Raw genomic sequence first — 24,798 nt, forward strand, 5'->3', positions numbered from 1 at the left:
AATACAAATAAAAAGTATAACATTGCAATCCCCACATAGTAACAGACTCTTAACCCCCACATCTCCCTCTTACTAACCTCCCTGAGCATCTGAGTGGCTCAGGCATGGTGGTGTAGTCATGCTTCACTGTGTGCGCGTAGTAATGTATGGAGAAAACACCACCAATAACGTAGTCACCATCCATTGAGAATACAGGTAGACGAGTATTACCCTGGAGTTTACATTTCACAGAAGAGGCCTCAGTGCTGACCCCAACACCAGTCCTATCCTCTGTAAGCCCAGCCCGTTGTCTCACACCATCCAGAGAACCATTCAAAGCAAGAGCTGAGTTCAGCTCATCTAAACCCAGAGACAGGATCAGACCAATCAAGAGAGCTGAGATCTCCATCCCTGAGCTGACCTCATGTGGGCATACTGTGTTTTCACTGGTTTATATAGATTTTCAAACAAAAGCTTCCGTCCTTCTACTGTACGTCAGCTTACTGTACCTCAGAGAGAGGATACTCTTACCCCGTGGTCTTTAATTGAATCGTTTCAAAGTCTTTTCTGTGAGCTGTGTGTACAATACAATCTGCACAAAGAGCCCATGTCTCTTTTCTTTTCCTGTAAAGTAACCATTGTAAGCACTGAATTTCTTGTTAATTATGTCTATACCCATTACATCTTTACATCTTTTTGCTGTAATTTAGCTCATATTACAGTTAAAACTAACAAATATCAACCACTAATGGTATGTTTGTGTGGTTAAATCGCATATTTAATAATGTCAACACAGAAATATTAATAAATTGGCAGTGAGTTTATAATAGAGAATGAAAACTCATTTATTTTTTGATTTGTTTTATTTTATTTATTTATTTTATTCTACATTTTTAGGCTACATTTGACAAAATGACAAATACATTTCAAAAGGATATTCACAAAATGACATTAAAATACATAAAACATTTAATGTAAAAAAAACTTAAAATGTAAATATTTAGATAAACATGTGAAGACTGAATGTGGACATCATTAGTTTTATACTGAATGTTGCTGTTGGAGTCATAATGTAGTATTTTGTCTTTATTGTATCCTCACCTAAAACACAGGATTAGCGTAAACATGCAGTCCTTATATTGTTTCACCTGGGGTAGAGCGTTAATGTATGAATTTCACAAAGGTGAGCTAGAGGTGATGAGAATCAGGTGAGTGGAACAATTCTTTGATTGTGTCAATGTGTTGAATTGAGAACGTGACTGGCATTGTTATATTCTGTACCAACAGGATGTTGTTGTTTTTTTAGCTAAGAGCACACAAACGAAACAAGTTCTGCCTGTTTGCCCTCTGTTGCTTAGGTATTTTTGTTAAAAGTCCCTTAAATTGCCATCTTAGTTTTTTTTACAAACGTCAGATGTTTTATAACTTACTTTTATTCATTACATGTTTCTTAGTATTTTTCTCTGGCTTAAACAATATGATGAAAAACTTTGGAGCAAATATACACAATATGAGTCCGAAACTGGAGGCCAGAATGGCAAATATCTCCACAGCCACAGTAAATTTACCAGGAGAGCTGACATATGCTGGGATAAAGGCGATCCAGACTGCACAGAATATCAGCATGCTGAAGGTGATAAGCTTGGCTTCATTAAAATTATCAGGTAGTTTCCGGGCGAGCACAGCTAACACAAAGCAAAAGACAGCCAGTAGGCCGATGTACCCGAGCACAGCCCAGAACCCAATAGCTGAGCCTAATGCACACTCCAGAATGATTCTCTCTTTGTATGTGGTTAGGTTTTTCATTGGAAAAGGGGGACTAAGAACCAACCAAAGAGTACATATTATAACTTGAATGAATGTGAAAGACACTACAGTCATTCTTTGCTGTGGAGGACCAAACCATTTCATGATATTATGACCCGGGAGAGTGGCTTTGAAGGCCATTAACACTACAATAGTTTTTCCAAGAACACAAGACATACAGAGGACGAAGGTGATCCCGAACGCTGTGTGGCGCAGCATGCAGGACCACTTAGAGGGTGCTCCAATGAAAGTTAATGAACATAAGAAGCAGAGAGTCAGAGAGAAGAGCAGCAGGAAGCTCAGCTCAGAGTTGTTGGCCCTGACAATCGGGGATGTCCTGTGACGATGGAACACAGCCGCTGTTATAATGGCAAGACAGGCACCACCAACTGAGAATGTCACCAGGATGATTCCTAGGGCCTCATTGAAGGAAAGATACTCTACAGGCTTGGGGAGACAAGTGTCTCTCTTTGCGTTAGGCCAAAATTCCTCGGAGCAAGAAAAACAATCAGGGGAATCTGAAAAATAAAACAAAGAGGGCTTTTAGCAGTTGTAGTGTATATTTGATGTTCTGCAGTTGATAATAATATGTATTATCATTAATAATTATAATAATATTAATAATGGTAAAACATCTTATTCATAGAGCACTTTTCAGAATATTCAAAGATATTTTCACCAGATTAGAAAATTGATATTTGGGGCAGTCTCGGATGTGTTTCAGAGTGAGCTCCAGAGGAGCTGAGGTTGTGGAAATGAGTGTGGTGGTGAGGCAGGTATGTCAGGTAGGAGGGGGCCTGGTTATGCAGGGCTACGTAAGTAAGGAAAAGGACTTTGAATTGGATCGGTCGTGGGACAGGGAGCCAGTGGAGGATCTAAGGGACAGGGTTGATGTGATCACAGGAGCCAGAATGGGTGAGCAGACAAGCAGCAGGAAGATGATAGGTAGCATGTACCCGCTGATTTGCATGACAACTTTATATTGTAGGTTATAGTGTTAAAACCTTTATTAAATGGCAGAACGCCAGGAATGGAGCGGCCGTTAAAATGTGCCAGCATTCTCTTAATCTGCCGTTTGAAAAACAATACCTGTAGCATTGCTAATCTCTCCCTCAGGACACGGTATACAATCAAAACAGCAGATTGGTTTTCCTTTCTGCAGCACTTTACGAGTTCCTGGAGGACAGCTGTCAGTGCACACTGACACGGGCACCTGGTACATAGATAGAAACAAAGTCATTAATATTCAGTGTTGCCACAAAGATCTGAGGATTAGAGGACAGATTCATATTTTTCAAGTCTATCTAAAAACAATTCTCACATGCCATTATGTTCACTGTAACCAAACTGTAACCCCGCCTAAAGCCATTTCAAAATAACTGCTAGGCTACAAAATCCAGTTTTTGTGTAAAAATGCATTTTTAAATGTATCTGAAGCTAAATTGAAGATTCAGCAGTGTGAGTTCAACAAATGAACTATGTGTTATACTCTGCTCAAATCATGAGCATGCCTTTCACCGCTGATTTGCAAATTTGAATAGGTATAGGCAGCTAATCAGGACATGCTAACCAGGAGGCTCTGTCCCAGGGGCCTGCAATGGATGCCTTACTCACTCTGGGCCATCCTCTCCAAGATTGGCTTCTGAGTAAGTTAGGCTGTGCAGACCATTCAGGCTGCCAGAGCAGGATCCACCGCTGCCTGATAAAGAGCTAAGTGGTTGGAGTTCCAACGTTGGTAAGGAAAGATTGTTAGATCCCCTGTCTTGTGCATTTGGATCAATTCTACTCTATAGCTGGGCTATTTTCAGTCCACAACCTTCCTTTGTTACCAAGAACTGAAGGAGTTCCTTCAGGTTGAAGGTAATGCAGCTAGATGCTTCTTGTCTTCCACCCCATGCAAGGAACAGGGAGGCTAAATTACATCTGCTTTGCCCTGTTCATGTGTTGGTATGTTATGTTGAACACATCGTCCCCATCAGTAGCACTGAACAACTGATTGTGTACTTTGGGGATGTTGTGGCCAGTAAAACCCTATCCAAGAAATGCTTGGTGGGACGGCTTTGTGAGTGCATCGCCCAAGCCTTAAGGGACTCATGCACACTCTGTGTCAGAATGCAATGTAAAGGGGTCTTCTTGACTTTCAACCCCTGCAGGGTTATGCTGTGGCTCCAACCAGTTCAGTCATTTACTACCTGGGTTGACTAAGGCCCCTACTTCTCTGCTGTGGTAGCCAACGTTATTAAGAACTAGGTAGAGTGTGGCAACTAGCCTTTCGCCAATCAGGATCCATGTGTCTGGGTCCATGTTATGTGGCGACAGGGCGTGACTTTGTGAGTTAAAAGAAATATTATGATATTGTAACCCTAGTTCAAAGCCCTTTGGCTGTGGAGACTGTAGGATAGTGTGCTGCCTTATATACTGTTGGGTCTTCATATCCTGATTAGCCACCTACGTTCATGCAAATGTTAAGTGGGGGAATGCATTCTCGTTATTGAGGGGAAATATTACCCATAGAGTCCAGTAGAGGGCTCCACCCTGTGCTTATATAATTAGGTTAAAATATAATAACCCTTGTTTTCTTCCAAAGTTAGGCTTTTTAGCATTAATTCCCTCCTTGTATTCATCTCCCTCTGTCGTGGCTCAGCAAGGGAACATTCTTGGAGATATAAAGGACAAATTTCCTGGTAAAATTTCATACTAAAAAGAAGCTTACATTAGTTATTACATTGGAATTGTATTAGGAATGGATTTCTTCACAGCAATTATGTACAAGGGGAATAATTATTTTAATGTAAAAATATAACATTTAAGATCACTTAAAAAAACAGTGTGTAACATTTAGGGGGCTTAATTTTCAGCTATGGAATTTTCATAATTATGTTTTAATCCATGTATAATCACCTGAAAATAATCAGTGTTTTCCTTAGTTTAGAAAAAGGCTTTTTTATCTACATAGGGAGGGGATCATCTTCAACGGAGTATGCCATCTTGCACTTGGTACTAAATTACGGGATTATTGATAAACCCTGATGTTACTGGTGTTTTATTAGTACTTTTTATTGTTTTGATGTAATTTACTATCACGCTGCAGTGCGCATTTGCTCTGCTCTCTCTGTCTGGCTAAGCTACTCCAACTACAGACACACAAAGACAGAAACACCCAAACGAAGCGCCTGCAGATAGTCCACTGTGGTGAAGTAAACCAGGTGAAGTGACGGATAATCAAGCTGACGGCAACTACGCTTGTTACTGTGCGTGCAATAGAATATTTGCAAGTAAAAATTCATTACTTTATCAATACATCTGTGCGACAATTGCAGACATGTAAACAAAAGTGAAACCTAATTCAATCGGCTCTATCCGCTGTCTCAAACACCCCCACTATGTTTACTCAAGTACAGCATGCACTATCTGCCAAAATCTCTTATTATTCTAAACTTCTCTGCTGGCTGGGACAAAGCATCCAGGAGGACAGAAGACATGAGGAAGAACTAATACTGACTGATGTCTGTGTTCTTCATTTTTTATTAACTGCAATCAGAAGTTTTATTTATTTTATTAACATTTTACATTTGTTTCCACTGAAGTATTATTGACTTTATATAGGGAATTTGTTGTTGTAAACATAACCATTGCTGCTCTATAAGCAATAGTTATATATATTTTAAATATAAATTATAATCCTGTCCTTAATGCATTTGTTTTTAAAAGGCTATTTTTAGGAGCATTTTATTAGTCATGTAGAAAAGCAGAGTATTGATAACAGTTGAAATTTGAACATTGCTTTGAATCGCCTTACTTGTGTGGCACCCTCCACCCAGGTGAGGTTCCTGTTGATACTGAATTCCTGGCCCACCGGCAGTGAGGCATCGTAGTGCCCTACTGTCACCAACTCAATGCTGCCACTCTCCGTTTTTTGCCAGTTAACCAGCTCGTATGTGGCCACAGGATCCCCGTTGGCATCAAATGACACATGATAACCATTTTGGGAAAAATTTACATTTTTTAGTTGAGTAAGAACCTGTTAGGATGCAGAAAAAGAAGAAAATGAGGGAGAGATTTGAGACGATCTAAAATAAAATAAATATTTAAATTAATAAAAGGTACACTATAGTTTAAAAAGAACATTGCTGTGCTAACATATTTGTTTTGACTGACCTTTTTGGATTCAATGTTGGTGAATTTGTCACACTGAACTATAGAGGGTGTTTCCTTACACATTGCATTATGAATGGCATGTGCTATTGCATAAACAGCCTTGTACACCATGTTAGTGATTCGGAGCTGAGATGTGTCAGTGTACGGGCTCTGGGTAGTCTCTATATCTTCAGTTCCATCACACAAATTATTGTCTGTGGCTGATCCTAAAACACACAGAGAAAGGGAGGTATTGTTTAGGCTTGACAATGATATCATAATATTATTCATCCGTATGTTTTTCTTTTTTGTTATGTTTTTGTTTAGTCTAATCTGCCAAATGTGCCTAGCAAAAACTTGTATACTTACGTTGTTCTAATATATTAGTAAAACCATATTTAGCATATTATGTCAAAGCACTATTTGGCAGACAGACCTTTTTACCTCGTGTGTGTGCTTGTGTTCAGGGCTTCAGTTTTGACATTGTTAAACTACTGCAGCCGAGTTCATACAAACCATAAGGAATCTGAGATAATTCACAGAGATGCAGTTTATGTCCATATCATGTCTTTGTTCAATATTAACAGATCTCCATATTAATCTAGGAATGGTCTAAAAGCATCTGTGGACATTTTAACAGACACAGTTTCAACTGGACTATTAAAAAGAATTACAGAACATACACAAAGACCCAACTATGACTATATGTATTTTATGTTATAAAAAAACAGCACAACTTTCTCACTTTTTCCCAGCCTGCAGTTGAATGCATCCTCCCAGAACTCAGTAAGCACTGGAGAGGCAGCCACTTTAGAGGGAGAGAGATCCAGCAGGAAGTCCCTCAGACCTGGGATAACAGATTGCTCAATGCCAAATCCGATTGCTCCAGCACAGAAGCTGAACCTCAGCATGTCTGGGTCAGTTACCCAGGACTCACTGCCTATCCACTGGCGAGGTGGAGAGGGCTTTAGCGACAGCTCCTCCAGCAGAATCCTTAAGTCTCCAGAGGATGTAAAAGCCACAACAACCAAAGCTGTCGACCTGGAGGAAAATTATAGTGCATTGTTACTAATTATCTACATAATTAACACAAACAAACATAAGAGAGTTCTATAACAACATCATAGGCCGTTCATATGAGAGAAATTAACAAAAATATTAATTTCCAATTTGACATTAGCATAAGGAAATCTTCTATCTTCCATTTTATAATTTACTCAACCTTTTCATAATTTACTGGACATTGTTGTGTGCAGAGGGTCAGCACAGGGAACAGAAGCACATAATCAGTGAATGTAGACACCTGCGGATAATTTCAGCTACTCTCTGGATCCTGCTCCGTGGGTTGGTCCGGTAGAAAGATTCGGAGTATTCTACACAGATCCCCTCTTTTTGGGCCGCGTCCAGGAAAGACGCCATACCATTGTTTCCATAATCCGAGTCCGATCGGATAGCCCCTATCCAAGTCCAACCAAAATGTTTTACCAGCTTTGCCAGCGCGTCAGCCTGGAACTGGTCACTCGGGATTGTTCTGAAGAAACTCGGGTACTGCTGCTTATCAGACAGACATGCACAAGTGGCAAAGTGGCTCACCTACAGGAATACAATAGTGTAAATATTTCAGAGGACGGACAAAAAAATAGCATTGGTCTATTAAACACATAGTTTTCAGGAATTCAAAATATTTACTTGAGGAATATTAAAGGGCCCGATGATGCGCGACATGCTGATGGATGGCGTGGACCCAGACTCACCAACAATGGCCATCAGCGCACCAGATTGCGAGCAATTGTCATCGGTGTAAAACACCGGGTCCAGGCCGCTTGAAAGCTGAAATGCCACATGCACCGCCACGGGCACCGAGGCGCACGAGTCGTAGATCTGATAACCGAGTTTGATGCCCGGCAGCAGCTCCGTGCTGTTGTTAATCTGCTCGATGGCGAAGATCATTGCGCGTGAAAAGCGCAGTTCACGGGAATCAATGCTGCACACAGACACCCGTGTCACCGTTTAAAATATGGCCTACATATGATGAGGACGATTCACTATTTTACAAGAAATACATCATTTAGGAAAACTGTAATTCAAAGTTAAGTACAAGAGTTGATAGCTGCACTGCATCTGTGATCCACATAAGATATAAAGAGTTGCCTAAACACCAAAATAAAAAAACACAGTATTAGATATTAGTCCAAAGATTCACGTGAATTTTAATGAACAAGTCAACTAAATCTTAACTCTTAAATTGTGTTCATCCAATTCAATATGTGATATGATAAACACAATGTGATCAGTACAAAACACAAAAAAGTTCATCTTTAAATAGTCACACTCTATTATTGTTGTAAATATAATACCCCAAATTCTATAGCCATATACTGATTTCCACTTCATGTAAAATATTAGTTATCTTTTTTTTGTTTGTTTGTTTTTTTACATTTTCAGTAAAACACATACAAAAATACAAATACTTTTTTTAATGGCCAAATACTATTGCATTAAAATACAAATAAAAAGTATAACATTGCAATCCCCACAGAGTAACAACCTCTTAACCCCCACATCTCCCTCTTACTAACCTCCGTGAGCATCTGAGTGGCTCAGGCATGGTGGTGTAGTTATGCTTCACTGTGTGCATGCTGTAATGTATGGAGAAAACACCACCAATAACGTAGTCACCATCCATTGAGAATGCAGGTAGACGAGTATTACCCTGGAGTTTACATTTCACAGAAGAGGCCTCAGTGCTGACCCCAACACCAGTCCTATCCTCTGTAAGCCCAGCCCGTTGTCTCACACCATCCAGAGAACCATTCAAAGCAAGAGCTGAGTTCAGCTCATCTAAACCCAGAGACAGGATCAGACCAATCAAGAGAGCTGAGATCTCCATCCCTGAACTGACCTCATGTGGGCATACTGTGTTTTCACTGGTTTATATAGATTTTCAAACAAAAGCTTCCATCCTTCTACTGTACGTCAGCTTACTGTACCTCAGAGAGAGGATACTCTTACCCCATGGTCTTTAATTGAATCGTTTCCAAGTCTTTTCTGTGAGCTGTGTGTACAATATAATCTGCACAAAGAGCCCATGTCTCTGTCTTTTCCTGTAAAGTAACCATTGTAAGCATTAAATTTCTTGTTAATTATGTCTATACCCATTACATCTTTACATCTTTTTGCTGTAATTAAGCTCATATTACAGTTAAGCCTAACAAATATCAACCACTAATGGTATGTTTGTGTGGTTAAATCGCATATTTAATAATGTCAACACAGAAATAGTAATAAATTGGCAGTTAGTTTATAATAGAGAATGAAAGCATATTCATTTTTTTATTTGTTTTATTTATTTATTTTATTCTACACTTTTAGGCTATGATGAAATAATATTTGACAAAAAGACAAATACATTTTAAAAGGACATTCACAAAATGACATTAAAATATATAAAACATTTAATGTAAAAAAAACTTAAAATGTAAATATTTTGAATAAGCATGTGAAGACTGAATGTGGACATCATTAGTTTTATACTGAATGTCTTTATTGTATCCTCACCTAAAACACAGGATTAGCGTAAACATGCAGTTCTTACATTGTGTCACCTGGGGTAGAGTGTTAATGTATGAATTTCACAAAGGTGAGCTAGAGGTGATGAGAATCAGGTGAGTGGAACAATTCTTCGATTGTGTCAACGTGTTGAATTGAGAACATGACTGGCATTCTTATATTCTGAATTTTGTGAATTCAAACAGAGATTGAATATGGACAATGCTGCTATTTACATTATGCAAGTGAGCATTATGTCAAACTGTACCAGCAGGACGTTGTTTTTGTTTTTTAGCTACGAGCACACATACGAAACAAGTTTTCCCTGTTTGCCCTCTGTGGCTTAGGTATCTTTGTTAAAAGTCCCTTAAATTGCCATCTTAGTTTTTTTTTTTACAAACGTCAGATGTTTTAAAACTTACTTTTATTCATTACATGTTTCTTGGTGTTTTTCTCTGGCTTAAACAATATGATGAAACACTTTGGAGCAAATATACACAATATGAGTCCGAAACTGGAGGCCAGAATGGCAAATATCTCCACAACCACAGTCAATTTACCAGGAGAGCTGACATATGCTGGGATAAAGGCGATCCAGACTGCACAGAATATCAGCATGCTGAAGGTGATAAGCTTGGCTTCATTAAAGTTATCAGGTAGTTTCCGGGCGAGCACAGCTAACACAAAGCAAAAGACAGCCAGTAGGCCGATGTACCCGAGCACAGCCCAGAACCCAATAGCTGAGCCTAATGCACACTCCAGAATGATTCTCTCCTTGTATGTGGTTAGGTTTTTCATTGGAAAAGGGGGACTAAGAACCAACCAAAGAGTACATATTATAACTTGAATGAATGTGAAAGACACTACAGTCATTCTTTGCTGTAGTGGACCAAACCATTTCATGACATTATGACCCGGGAGAGTGGCTTTGAAGGCCATTAACACTACAATAGTTTTTCCAAGAACACAAGACATAGAAAGGACGAAGGTGATCCCAAACGCTGTGTGGCGCAGCATGCAGGACCACTCAGAGGGTGCTCCAATGAAAGTTAATGAACATAAGAAGCAGAGAGTCAGAGAGAAGAGCAGCAGGAAGCTCAGCTCAGAGTTGTTGGCCCTGACAATCGGGGATGTCCTGTGACGATGGAACACAGCCGCTGTTATAATGGCAAGACAGGCACCACCAACTGAGAATGTCGCCAGGATGATTCCTAGGGCCTCGTTGAAGGAAAGATACTCTACAGGCTTGGGGAGACAAGTGTCTCTCTTTGCATTAGGCCAAAATTCCTTGGGGCAAGAAAAACAATCAGGGGAATCTGAAAAAACAAAAAACAAATGGCTTTCAACTGTTGAACTCGATATTTTGTGTTGTGCCGTAAATATGCATTAGGAAAAACAATACCTGTAGCATTGCTAATCTCTCCCTCAGGACACGGTATACAATCATAACAGCAGATGGGCTTTCCTTTCTGCAGCACTTTACGAGTTCCTGGAGGACAGCTGTCAGTGCACACTGACTGAGGCACCTGGTACATAGATAGAAACAAAGTAACTCATGTTCAGGTGTGCTTCAAAGCTCTGAGGATTAAAGGATAGGTAGAATTTTTTTCAAATCTTTCTAAAAGATGATACTCGCATGTAAATATGGGTATTGTGTACATGTGTTTTGTCAAAGCAGCTGCTGGTGGAAAAAAATCCACAGTTGTGAAAAAATGCGTTCTAAAGTTTAGCTAAAGTGAAAAAGAGGCTTCAGCAGTGTGGATTGGTAAAAGCAAGTGGGTATCTTCCAAAGTTAGTCTTTACAGTTTTTTTTTTTACTATTCTTAAGCTACAACTCAGCGAGGGAATATTTTTGTTGAAAATCTTAAGTGGGATGTCAGAATGAAAATGCTGTACGTTAAGAACAGATGTTTTCACAACCAGTGTGGAGGAGGAACAGGGACCAAAAACACATATCACCAAATTTGAAATAAGAAAATGTTATACTATTAAGTTCGGACTCCCTACTTTTGTGCCACCCTCCACCCAGGTGAGGTTCCTGTTGATACTGAATTCCTGGCCCACCGGCAGTGAGGCATCGTAGTGCCCTACTGTCACCAACTCAATGCTGCCACTCTCCGTTTTTTGCCAGTTAACCAGCTCGTATGTGGCCACAGGATCCCCGTTGGCATCAAATGACACATGATAACCATTTTGGGAAAACTTAACTCTCTTCAACTGAGTGATAACCTGTGAGGATGAAGTAACGGAAGACAGTGAGGGAGAGAAATGAAACAATGTAAGATATAATAAATATTTTTATTTTTAAAAAAAAAAGGTACACTATAGCAAAAAAAGGACATTGGGGTGCTCACATAATTATCTTGACTGACCTGTTTAGACTCTATGCTGGTGAGTTTGTCACACCGAGTTATAGAGTGTGTTTCCTGACACACTACATTATGAATAGCATGTGCTATTGCATAAACAGCCTTGTACACCATGTTAGTTATTCGGAGCTGAGATGTGTCAGTGTACGGGCTCTGGGTAGTCTCTATATCTTCAGTTCCATCACACGCATTCTTGTCTGTGGCTGATCCTAAAAACACACAAAGACAAGGAAAGGTGTTGTTTAACCATGACAAAAAGCCATATCGTTATTTTCTCATGTATAATGTTCTTTTTTAGCTTTATTTAACCTGCTTAAAGTGTCTTGTAGAAATTTGAATATCCCTTATTTACCATTACATTTCAAAGCAAATTTTTTCCAACATGTCTTTCTCTGTTGTTTTTTTTAAATAGTTGCTGTTTCAGTTTGTATCTGGCCCTATGTTTTTTTTGTTGTTGTTTGTTTACCTTGTGTAGATCAGCTCATGTTGTCAGGCAAAAATAAAATGTTTTCCCTTAATTGGATTCTGACTAGAAAGTTTAAATCTCTTTAAAACGAATAAATGGTCTAAAATCTACATCAAAATAATTGTATATTTAGACCAACATCTATATTTACATATATACTGGAAATAATAAGTACATTTTATTTTACTTTATTTAGCTTCTAGGCCTGAAGATTGTCTAGATAGTCTGTGCATGTGTTCAGGACTTTAATGTTCACCTCTCCTCCAAGACAGCACAGTGCCTTAACTTGACCTGGAACATTATCATATGAGATGCACCTTTTTTCGTTTAAGTCTTTGTTCAATAACAATATATATAGCCCTTTAAATCCCTTTGGGATTGTTTTTTTTTCAGTGGCTGCTGATCCAGTATAAGAAATAACTGAACACAATCAAAGACCCAACTGTTAAAAAAATCAGCACAACTTTCTCACTTTTTCCCAGCCTGCAGTTGAATGCATCCTCCCAGAACTCAGTAAGCAATGGAGAGGCAGCCACTTTAGAGGGAGAGAGATCCAGCAGGAAGTCCCTCAGACCTGGGATAACAGATTGCTCAATGCCAAATCCGATTGCTCCAGCACAGAAGCTGAACCTCAGCATGTCTGGGTCAGTTACCCAGGCCTCACTGCCTATCCACTGGCGAGGTGGAGAGGGCTTTAGCGACAGCTCCTCCAGCAGAATCCTAATGTCTCCAGGGGATATAAATGCCACAACAACCAAAGCTGTCGACCTGGAGGAAAATTATAGTGCATTGTATTAACCAATATTATATATATATATATATATATATATATATATATATATATATATATATATATATATTAAACATATAAAACATATATATTCTACATAATTAACACAAACAAACATCAGAGACTTGAATTTTTGGTGTGTTAATGTATTAATGACCAGTATTGGTCAAACTGATTCTATAACAACATCATAGGCCGTTCATATGAGAGAAATTAACAAAAAGATTAATTTCCAAATTGACTTTAGCATAAGGAAATTATCTTCCATTTTATAATTTACTGAACCTTGTTATTATTTACAACCAAAGCTGTCGACCTGGAGAGAAATAATAGCGCATTGTATTTTACCAATATGAAAAATAACTTTTTAAGAAATATGCATCAAGATAATTCAAAAACACATATGAGATACTGTCATTTTTGGTGTGGTAACGTGCAGTATTGGTCTCACTGATTCAATAACAACATGAGTAATATGCCCTTCACCTGAGATAAATTAACAAAAATATTTCAATTTGCCACTAAATAGTAATATAATTCACCATTTTATATATGAAAGAACATTTTTGTGGTTTTGTGTGCAGAAGGTCAGCACAGGGAACAGAAGCACATAATCAGTGAATGTAGACACCTGCGGATAATTTCAGCTACTCTCTGGATCCTGCTCCGTGGGTTGGTCCGGTAGAAAGATTCGGAGTATTCTACACAGATCCCCTCTTTTTGGGCCGCGTCCAGGAAAGACGCCATACCATTGTTTCCATAATCCGAGTCCGATCGGATAGCCCCTATCCAAGTCCAACCAAAATGTTTTACCAGCTTTGCCAGCGCGTCAGCCTGGAACTGGTCACTCGGGATTGTTCTGAAGAAACTCGGGTACTGCTGCTTATCAGACAGACATGCACAAGTGGCATAGTGGCTCACCTAAAATAATAAAGTATAATTATTTAACGGGGCGGACAAAATGAGCACTGGTCTATTAAACACATAGTTTTCAGAAATTCAAAATATTTACTTGAGGAATGTTAAAGGGCCCGATGATGCGCGACATGCTGATGGATGGCGTGGACCCAGACTCACCAACAATGGCCATCAGCGCACCAGATTGCGAGCAATTGTCATCGGTGTAAAACACCGGGTCCAGGCCGCTTGAAAGCTGAAATGCCACATGCACCGCCACGGGCACCGAGGCGCACGAGTCGTAGATCTGAAAACCGAGTTTGATGCCCGGCAGCAGCTCCGTGCTGTTGTTAATCTGCTCGATGGCGAAGATCATTGCGCGTGAAAAGCGCAGTTCACGGGAGTCAAGGCTGCACACGTACACGCACACACACACACAGTCGAGTAACTGTTTAAATTTACTGCCTACATATGACGAGGACAATACACAATTCTAACAGAAATACATAGTACTGTAGAACTGAACGGCACAAATCACAACACAGAATTAGATATCAGTCTTATGCAAAACAATCTTAACGCAAGGATTATTAATAGTCAGCTATTCATAATGTTTTCAGTTAAGAAATACCAAAAAATCTACTACAATTCTCTACTATTTTGTCAATATAATACTTGATTTTACTTGATTCTTTATGGCCAAATACTATTGCATTAAAATACAAATAAAAAGTACAACATTGCAATCCCCACAGAGTAACATCCTCTTAACCCCACATCTCCCTCTTACTAACCTCCCTGAGCATCTGAGTGGCTCAGGCATGGTGGTGTAGTTATGCTTCACTGTGTGCATGTAGTAATGTATGGAGAACACACCACCAATAACGTAGTCACCATCCATTGAGAATGCAGGTAGACGAGTATTACCCTGGAGTTTACATTTCACAGAAGAGGCCTCAGTGCTGACCCCAACACCAGTCCTATCCTCTGTAAGCCCAGCCCGTTGTTTCACACCATCCAGAGAACCATTCAAAGCAAGAGCTGAGTTCAGGTCATCTAAACCCAGAGACAGGATCAGACCAATCAAGAGAGCTGAGATCTCCATACCTGAACTGACCTCATGTGGGCATACTGTGTTTTCACTGGTTTATATAGATTTTCAAACAAAAGCTTCCGTCCTTCTACTGTACGTCAGCTTACTGTACCCCAGAGAGAGGATACTCTTACCCCGTGGTCTTTAATTCAATCGTTTCCAAGTCTTTCTGTGAGCTGTGTGTACAATATAATCTGCACAAAGAGCCCATTTCTCTGTTCTTTTCCTGTAAAGTAACCATTGCACTGCATTTCTTGTTAATTATGTCTATACCCATTACATCTTTACATCTTTTTGCTGTAATTTAGCTCATATCACAGTTAAGCCAAACAAATATCAACCACTAATGGTATGTATGTGTGGTTAAATCGCATATTTAATAATGTCAACACATAATGCTAGAGCAGTCTATTATTCAGCATTAATAGAGAAAAATAAGAACAACCCTAGGGTTCTCTTCAGCACTGTAGCCAGGCTGACAGAGAGTCACAGCTCTGTTGAGCCGTGTATTCCTATAAACCTCAGTAGTAGTGACTTCATGAACTTCTTTAATGATAAGATTCTAACTATTAGAGAAAAAATGCATAATCTACTGCCCTCAACCAGTACCGATCGATCCATAGCTGTAGAACCTGAAATATATTTAGATGGCTTTTCTCCCATCGACCTTCAACAATTGACTTAAACTATTTCTAAGTCTAAACCTTCCACCTGTCTTTTAGACCCGATTCCGACTAGGCTGCTTAAGGAAGTTTTACCTTTAATTAGCAACTCCTTATTAGAAATTATCAATCTGTCTTTACTGACGGGCCATGTACCACAGGCCTTCAAACTAGCTGTAATTAAACCTCTTCTTAAGAAACCTACTCTAGATCCAGAGGTGTTGGCTAACTATAGACCTATATCTAACCTTCCGTTCCTCTCTAAGATCCTTGAGAAAGCAGTAGCAAATCAGCTCTGTGACTTTATGCATAACAATAGTTTATTTGAGGATTTTCAGTCAGGATTTAGAGTGAATCATAGCACAGAGACGGCACTGGTGAAAATTACCAATGACCTTCTAATAGCTTCAGACAAAGGACTTGTCTCTGTACTTGTATTGCTAGACCTTAGTGCTGCATTTGATACCATTGATCACCAAATCCTATTACAGAGATTGGAGCATCTTATAGGCATTAAAGGAATCGCACTTAGCTGGTTTAAGTCGTATTTATCAGACCGATCTCAGTTTGTATATGTAAACAATGAAAGCTCGATGAAAACCAGGGTTAGTCACGGAGTTCCACAGGGGTCTGTTCTTGGACCTATTTTATTTACCTTATATATGCTTCCCTTGGGGAATATTATCAGAAAACACTCAGTAAACTTTCATTGTTATGCAGATGATACCCAGTTATATCTATCAATTAAGCCAGACGAAACTAACCAGTTCTCTAAACTTCAAGCATGTCTTACGGACATAAAAACCTGGATGACCTGTAACTTTTTAATGTTAAACTCTGAAAAAACAGAAGTTATCCTACTAGGCCCAGATCACCTTCGAATTCAATTATCTAACGATATAGTTTCTCTAGATGGCATTGCTCTAGCATCCAGCACTACCGTTAAGAACCTTGGAGTTATCTTTGACCAGGATCTGTCTTTTAACTCTTATATAAAACAGATCTCAAGGACAGCCTTTTTTCATTTACGTAACATTGCGAAAATCAGGCAAATCCTGTCTCAAAGCGATGCAGAAAAACTAGTTCATGCATTTGTTACCTCTAGACTAGATTACTGTAACTCCTTATTATCAGGCTGCTCTAATAGGTCTCTTAGATCTTTACAGTTGATCCAGAATGCTGCAGCACGTGTTCTAACAAAAACTAAGAAAAGAGATCATATTACTCCAGTATTAGCTTCTCTGCACTGGCTCCCTGTTAAATCAAGAATAGAATTTAAAATTATTTTACTTACCTACAAAGCTCTAACTGGTCAGGCACCGTCTTATCTTAAGGAACTTATAGTTCCATATTACCCAACTAGAGAGCTGCGCTCAATCAATGCAGGGTTACTTGTGGTTCCTAGAGTATATAAAAGTAGGATGGGAGCCAGAGCCTTCAGTTATCAGGCTCCTCTTCTGTGGAACCAGGTTCCAGTTTCAGTCCGGGGGCAGACACACTCACCACTTTCAAGAGCAGGCTTAAGACCTTCCTTTTTTATAGTTAGGGCTGGTTGAGGTTCGCCTTGGTCCAGCCCCTAGATATGCTGCTATATGCCTAGACAGCCGGGGGACTACCTAGGATACGCTGAGCTCCTCTCTCCTCTTCTCTCCATCCTTCTTTATGTATTAATCTCCTATTTATGCACATTACTGATTTTGCTTCTTCCCCGGAGTTCTTGTGCTTTCTCGCCTCGCAGGTTCCCAGGAATCGGGGTTATATTTGGACTGTCATCGTGCCACCTACTGAGGCCCTGCTGACACCCACTACTACTACCACTATCATTATTAGTCACATTACTATTATTATTGCCCGTACTATTACGCTTATTGACTTGCTTCTACCCTGGAGTCTTTGTGCTTTCTCGCTTCGCAGGCTTCTATAAATCGTGGCTGTACCTGGACCGTAGATGTGCATCCTGCTTCGGCCCTGCTGACACCGACTGCTACCACCATTATTATTATTACTAGTCACATTACTATTACTAGTACCTGTACCATTAAGCATTTTAGCTTTACTTCCACCCTGAAGCCCTTTTGCTTTCTCGTTCTGCAGGTTTCCATGAATCGTTGTGGTACCTGGACCGTGGTCGTGCCTCCTGCTGTGGGCCGACTGACACCCACTGCTGCTTCGATTATTATTATTAGTCACATTACTATCCCTATTTTCATGGCTATAATTCTACTGTAATAATTGCTGCTGTTATTATAAGTAGTCTTATTATATGAATCATTTATGTCATATACATTGAATGTGTTGTATCTAAGAACTGTTATGCTGCTCATTCTGTACACATGACATCTATTGCATTCTGTCCATCCTGGGAGAAGGATCCCTCCTCTGTCGTTCTCCCATAGGTTTCTTCCTTTTTTTCTCCCTGTTAAAGGGGTTTTTTAGGGGAGTTTTTCCTGTGCCGATGTGAGGGAAGGACAGAGGATGTCGCATGTGCACAGATTGTAAAGCCCTCTGAGGCAAATTTGTAATTTGTGATTCTGGGCTATACAAAATAAACTGAATTGAATTGAATTGAACACAGAAATAGTAATAAATTGGAAGTGAGTTTATAATAGAGAATGAAAACTCATTTATTTTTTGATTTGTTTTATTTTATTTATTTATTTTATTCTACATTTTTAGGCTATGATAAAATAATATTTGACAAAAAGACAAAAACATTTCAAAAGGACATTCACAAAATGACATTAAAATATATAAAACATTTAATGTAAAAAAAACTTAAAATGTGAATATTTAGATAAACATGTGAAGACTGAATATGGACATCATTTGTTTTATACTGAATGTTGCTGTTGGAGCCATAATGTAGTATTTTGTCTTGATTGTATCCTCACCTAAAACACAGGATTAGCGTAAACATGCAGTCCTTATATTGTTTCACCTGGGGTAGAGCGTTAATGTATGAATTTCACAAAGGTGAGCTAGAGGTGATGAGAATCAGGTGAGTGGAACAATTCTTTGATTGTGTCAACGTGTTGAATTGAGAACGTGACTGGCATTGTTATATTCTGAATTTTGTGAATTCAAACAGAGATTGAATATGGACAATGCTGCTATTTACATTATGCCAGTGAGCATTATGTCAAACTGTACCAACAGGATGTTGTTGTTTTTTTAGCTAAGAGCACACATACGAAACAAGTTCTCCCTGTTTGCCCTCTGTTGCTTAGGTATTTTTGTTAAATGTTCCTTAAATTGCCATCTTAGTTTTTTTGCAAACGCCAGATGGTTTATAACTTACTTTTGTTCATTACATGTTTCTTGGTGTTTTTCTCTGGCTTAAACAATATGATGAAACACTTTGGAGCAAATATACACAATATGAGTCCAAAACTGGAGGCCAGAATGGCAAATATCTCCACAGCCACAGTAAATTTACCAGGAGAGCTGACATATGCTGGGATAAAGGCGATCCAGACTGCACAGAATATCAGCATGCTGAAGGTGATAAGCTTGGCTTCATTAAAGTTATCAGGTAGTTTCCGGGCGAGCACAGCTAACACAAAGCAAAAGACAGCCAGTAGGCCGATGTACCCGAGCACAGCCCAGAACCCAATAGCTGAGCCTAAAGCACACTCCAGAATGATTCTCTCCTTGTATGTGGTTAGGTTTTTCATTGGAAAAGGGGGACTAAGAACCAACCAAAGAGTACATATTATAACTTGAATGAATGTGAAAGACACTACAGTCATTCTTGCTGTGGAGGACCAAACCATTTCATGATATTATGACCTGGGAGAGTGGCTTTGAAGGCCATTAACACTACTATAGTTTTTCCAAGAACACAAGACATACAGAGTACAAAGGTGATCCCAAACGCTGTGTGACGCAGCATGCAGGACCACTCAGAGGGTGCTCCAATGAAAGTTAATGAACATAAGAAGCAGAGAGCCAGAGAGAAGAGCAGCAGGAAGCTCAGCTCAGAGTTGTTGGCCCTGACAATCGGGGATGTCCTGTGACGATGGAACACAGCCGCTGTTATAATGGCAAGACAGGCACCACCAACTGAGAATGTCGCCAGGATGATTCCTAGGGCCTCATTGAAGGAAAGATACTCTACAGGCTTGGGGAGACAAGTGTCTCTCTTTGCATTAGGCCAAAATTCCTTAGGGCAAGAAAAACAATCAGGGGAATCTGAAAAAAACAAAAACAAATGGCTTTCAACTGTTGAACTCGATATTTTATGTTGTGCCGCAAATATGCATTAGGAAAAACAATACCTGTAGCATTGCTAATCTCTCCCTCAGGACACGGTATACAATCATAACAGCAGATGGGCTTTCCTTTCTGCAGCACTTTACGAGTTCCTGGAGGACAGCTGTCAGTGCACACTGACTCAGGCACCTGGTACATAGATAGAAACAAACTAACTCATGTTCAGGTGTGCTTCAAAGCTCTGAGGATTAAAGGATTGGTAGATTTTTTTTCAAATCTTTCTAAAAGATGATACTTGCATGTCAATATGGGTATTGTGTACATGTGTTTTGTCAAAGCAGCTGCTGGTGGAAAAAATCCACAGTTGTGTAAAAAATGCATTATAAAGTTTAGCTAAAGTTAAAAAGAGGCTTCAGCAGTGTGGATTGGAAAAAACAAGTGGGTATCTTCCAAAGTTAGTCTTTTCAAACATTGTCACGTTGTTTTTTTTACTATTCTTAAGCTACAACTCAGCGAGGGAACACTTTTGTTGAAACTATTAAGTGGGATGTCAGAATGAAAATGCTGTACGTTAAGAACAGATGTATTCACAACCAGTATGGAGGAGGAACAGGGACCAAAAACACATATCACCAAATTTGAAATAAGAAAATGTTATACTATTAAGTTCGGACTCCCTACTTTTGTGCCACCCTCCACCCAGGTGAGGTTCCTGTTGATACTGAATTCCTGGCCCACCGGCAGTGAGGCATCGTAGTGCCCTACTGTCACCAACTCAATGCTGCCACTCTCCGTTTCTTGCCAGTTAACCAGCTCGTATGTGGCCACAGGATCCCCGTTGGCATCAAATGACACATCGTAACCATTTTGGGAAAACTTAACTCTCTTCAACTGAGTGGTAACCTGTGAGGATGAAGTAAGGGAAGACAGTGGGGGAGAGAAATGAAACAATGTAAGATATAATAAATATTTTTATTTAAAAAAAAAAAAAAAAGGTACACTATAGCAAAAAAAGGACATTGGGGTGCTCACATATTTATCTTGACTGACCTGTTTAGACTCTATGCTGGTGAGTTTGTCACACCGAGTTATAGAGTGTGTTTCCTGACACACTACATTATGAATAGCATGTGCTATTGCATAAACAGCCTTGTACACCATGTTAGTTATTCGGAGCTGAGATGTGTCAGTGTATGGGCTCTGGGTAGTCTCTATATCTTCAGTTCCATCACACACATTCTTGTCTGTGGCTGATCCTAAAAACACACAAAGACAAAGAAAGGTGTTGTTTAACCATGACAAAAAGCCATATCGTTCTTTTCTCATGTATAATGTTCTTTTTTAGTTCTATTTAACCTGTTTAAAGTGTCTTGTAGAAATTTGAATATCCCTTATTTACCAATACATTTCAAACCAAATTTTTTCCAACATGTCTTTCTCTGTTGTTTTTTTTAAATAGTTGCAGTTTCAGTTTGTATCTGGCCCTATGTTTTTTTTGTTGTTGTTTGTTTACCTTGTGTAGATCAGCTCATGTTGTCAGGGAAAAATAAAATGTTTTCCCTTAATTGGATTCTGACTGGAAAGTTTAAATCTCTTTAAAATGAATAAATGGTCTAAAATCTACATCAAAATAATTGTATATTTAGACCAACATCTATATTTACATATATACTGGAAATGATAAGTACATTTTATTTTACTTTATTTAGCTTCTAGGCCTGAAGATTGTCTAGATTGTCTGTGCATGTGTTCAGGACTTTAATGTTCACCTCTCCTCCAAGACAGCACAGTGCCCGGAGCCTTCCTCGTAGCACTTATGGCACTCGTATTAGTTGCTGCACTTACTGTATTCGTATCAGTTCGCTGCACTTATTGAATTTGTATTTGTTACTGCACTTATCCTATTCGTAGTAGTTTGTAGCACTTACTATATTCGGATTAGTCTGTTGCAATTATTGTTTTCGTAGTAATCTGCCTCTGCACTATACTTTTGCTCTGGCTTATACTTTGAGATGCTTGTTTAAGAAAGGAGATGCACTTATGACTTCTGGTGACTAGTAGTTCTCTTGAATACCTATGTTGAATACACTTCCTGTAAGTCGCTTTGGATAAAAGCGTCTGCTAAATGACTGTAATGTAATGTAATGTAATGCCTTAACTTGACCTGGAAGATTATCATATGAGATGCACCTTTTTTCGTTTAAGTCTTTGTTCAATAACAATATATATAGCCCTTTAAATCCCTTTAGGATTGTTTTTTTTTCAGTGGCTGCTGATCCAGTATAAGAAATAACTGAACACAATCAAAGACCCAACTGTTAGTGTCTTTTGTGTTAAAAAAATCAGCACAACTTTCTCACTTTTTCCCAGCCTGCAGTTGAATGCATCCTCCCAGAACTCAGTGAGCACTGGAGAGGCAGCCACTTTAGAGGGAGAGAGATCCAGCAGGAAGTCCCTCAGACCTGGGATAACAGATTGCTCAATGCCAAATCCGATTGCTCCAGCACAGAAGCTGAACCTCAGCATGTCTGGGTCAGTTACCCAGGCCTCACTGCCTATCCACTGGCGAGGTGGAGAGGGCTTTAGCGACAGCTCCTCCAGCAGAATCCTAAAGTCTCCAGAGGCAGTAAATGCCACAACAACCAAAGCTGTAGACCTGGAGAGAAATAATAGCGCGTTGTATTTTACCAATATGAAAAATAACTTTTTAAGAAATATGCATCAAGATAATTCAAAAACACATATGAGATACTGTCATTTTTGGTGTGGTAACGTGCAGTATTGGTCTCACTGATTCAATAACAACATGAGTAATATGCCCTTCACGTGAGATAAATTAACAAAAATATTTCAGATTTGCCACTAAATAGTAATATAATTCACCATTTTATATATGAAAGAACATTTTTGTGGTTTTGTGTGCAGAAGGTCAGCACAGGGAACAAAAGCACATAATCAGTGAATGTAGACACCTGCGGATAATTTCAGCTACTCTCTGGATCCTGCTCCGTGGGTTGGTCCGGTAGAAAGATTCGGAGTATTCTACACAGATCCCCTCTTTTTGGGCCGCGTCCAGGAAAGACGCCATACCATTGTTTCCATAATCCGAGTCCGATCGGATAGCCCCTATCCAAGTCCAACCAAAATGTTTTACCAGCTTTGCCAGCGCGTCAGCCTGGAACTGGTCACTCGGGATTGTTCTGAAGAAACTCGGGTACTGCTGCTTATCAGACAGACATGCACAAGTGGCATAGTGGCTCACCTAAAATAATAAAGTATAATTATTTAACGGGGCGGACAAAATGAGCATTGGTCTATTAAACACATAGTTTTCAGAAATTCAAAATATTTACTTGAGGAATATTAAAGGGCCCGATGATGCGCGACATGCTGATGGATGGCGTGGACCCAGACTCACCAACAATGGCCATCAGTGCACCAGATTGCGAGCAATTGTCATCGGTGTAAAACACCGGGTCCAGGCCGCTTGAAAGCTGAAATGCCACATGCACCGCCACGGGCACCGAGGCGCACGAGTCGTAGATCTGAAAACCGAGTTTGATGCCCGGCAGCAGCTCCGTGCTGTTGTTAATCTCCTCGATGGCGAAGATCATTGCGCGTGAAAAGCGCAGTTCACGGGGGTCAAGGCTGCACACAGACACACACACACACACACACACACAAACACAGTCCAGTAACTGTTTAAATTTACTGCCTACATATGACGAGGACAATACACAATTCTAACAGAAATACATAGTACTGTAGAACTGAACGGCACAAATCACAACACAGAATTAGATATCAGTCTTATGCAAAATAATCTTAACGCAAGGATTATTAATAGTCAGCTATTCATAATGTTTTCAGTTAACAAATACAAAAAAATCTACTACAATTCTCTACTTTTTTGTCAATATAATATTTGATTTTACTTGATTTTTTATGGCCAAATACTATTGCATTAAAATACAAATAAAAAGTATAACATAGCAATCCCTACATAGTAACAACCTCTTAACACCGACATCTCCCTCTTACTAACCTCCCTGAGCATCTGAGTGGCTCAGGCATGGTGGTGTAGTTATGCTTCACTGTGTGCATGTAGTTATGTAGGGAGAAAACACCACCAATAACGTAGTCACCATCCATTGAGAATGCAGGTAGACGAGTATTACCCTGGAGTTTACATTTCACAGAAGAGGCCTCAGTGCTGACCCCAACACCAGTCCTATCCTCTGTAAGCCCAGCCCGTTGTCTCACACCATCCAGAGAACCATTCAAAGCAAGAGCTGAGTTCAGCTCATCTAAACCCAGAGACAGGATCAGACCAATCAAGAGAGCTGAGATCTCCATCCCTGAACTGACCTCATGTGGGCATACTGTGTTTTCACTGGTTTATATAGATTTTCAAACAAAAGCTTCCGTCCTTCTACTGTACGTCAGCTTACTGTACCCCAGAGAGAGGATACTCTTACCCCGTGGTCTTTAATTCAATCGTTTCCAAGTCTTTTCTGTGAGCTGTGTGTACAATATAATCTGCACAAAGAGCCCATGTCTCTTTTCTTTTCCTGTAAAGTAACCATTGTAAGCACTGCATTTCTTGTTAATTATGTCTATACCCATTACATCTTTTTGCTGTAATTTAGCTCATATCACATTTAAGCCTAACAAATATCAACCACTAATGGTATGTTTGTGTGGTTAAATCGCATATTTAATAATGTCAACACAGAAATATTAATAAATTGGAAGTGAGTTTATAATAGAGAATGAAAACTCATTTATTTTTTGATTTGTTTTATTTTATTTATTTATTTTATTCTACATTTTTAGGC

At 39.4% G+C, this 24,798-nt stretch overlaps 3 protein-coding genes across 3 annotated transcripts in view; all 3 read right to left on the minus strand.

Annotated features, from left to right (window-relative positions):
• LOC129097169 (vomeronasal type-2 receptor 1-like) overlaps positions 1–106 on the minus strand; it is an 18,037-nt gene extending 17,931 nt beyond the window's left edge. Inside the window, 1 exon segment of the mRNA XM_054605924.1 lies at positions 78–106. Coding sequence (XP_054461899.1) covers positions 78–106 — 29 coding nt within the window.
• Positions 107–1,126: 1,020 nt separating this feature from the next.
• Positions 1,127–8,545, minus strand: LOC129116718 (extracellular calcium-sensing receptor-like). The gene is made up of 8 exons (XM_054595934.1): positions 8,502–8,545; positions 7,612–7,906; positions 7,226–7,515; positions 6,668–6,963; positions 5,944–6,149; positions 5,585–5,806; positions 2,875–2,998; positions 1,127–2,303 (listed from the first exon to the last, which is right to left on the minus strand). The coding sequence occupies exons 1-8, from the start codon at positions 8,528–8,530 to the stop codon at positions 1,399–1,401; spliced, it is 2,367 nt and encodes a 788-aa protein (XP_054451909.1). The 5' UTR covers positions 8,531–8,545; the 3' UTR covers positions 1,127–1,398.
• A 1,337-nt stretch (positions 8,546–9,882) lies between these two features.
• LOC129097179 (vomeronasal type-2 receptor 1-like) lies at positions 9,883–24,034 on the minus strand. Its single transcript, XM_054605935.1, is given in 17 exon segments — positions 9,883–10,787; positions 10,874–10,997; positions 11,479–11,700; positions 11,844–12,049; positions 12,779–13,074; positions 13,728–14,017; positions 14,109–14,403; positions 14,788–15,049; positions 19,047–19,502; positions 19,505–19,939; positions 20,026–20,149; positions 20,642–20,863; positions 21,011–21,216; positions 22,321–22,616; positions 22,933–23,222; positions 23,314–23,608; positions 24,006–24,034. Coding segments are annotated over 17 exon segments (4,953 nt in total).
• Between the last annotated feature and the right edge of the window lie 764 nt (positions 24,035–24,798).

Source organism: Anoplopoma fimbria, chromosome 1 (genome assembly GCF_027596085.1).
Source record: "Anoplopoma fimbria isolate UVic2021 breed Golden Eagle Sablefish chromosome 1, Afim_UVic_2022, whole genome shotgun sequence".
NCBI classification, from domain to species: domain Eukaryota; kingdom Metazoa; phylum Chordata; class Actinopteri; order Perciformes; family Anoplopomatidae; genus Anoplopoma; species Anoplopoma fimbria.

Bases quoted from the DNA above. Each gene is read 5' to 3' on its own strand.
- LOC129116718 (XM_054595934.1), bottom strand. From the start codon at position 8,530: ATGCCTGAGCCACTCAGATGCTCACGGAG. The intron at 7,516-7,611 runs GTAAATATTTTG...GTATTCCTGTAG, and splicing joins GGCCCTTTAATATTCCTCAA to GTGAGCCACTTTGCCACTTG. The intron at 2,304-2,874 runs GTATTGTTTTTC...TTTATTTTTCAG, and splicing joins AGAGATTAGCAATGCTACAG to ATTCCCCTGATTGTTTTTCT.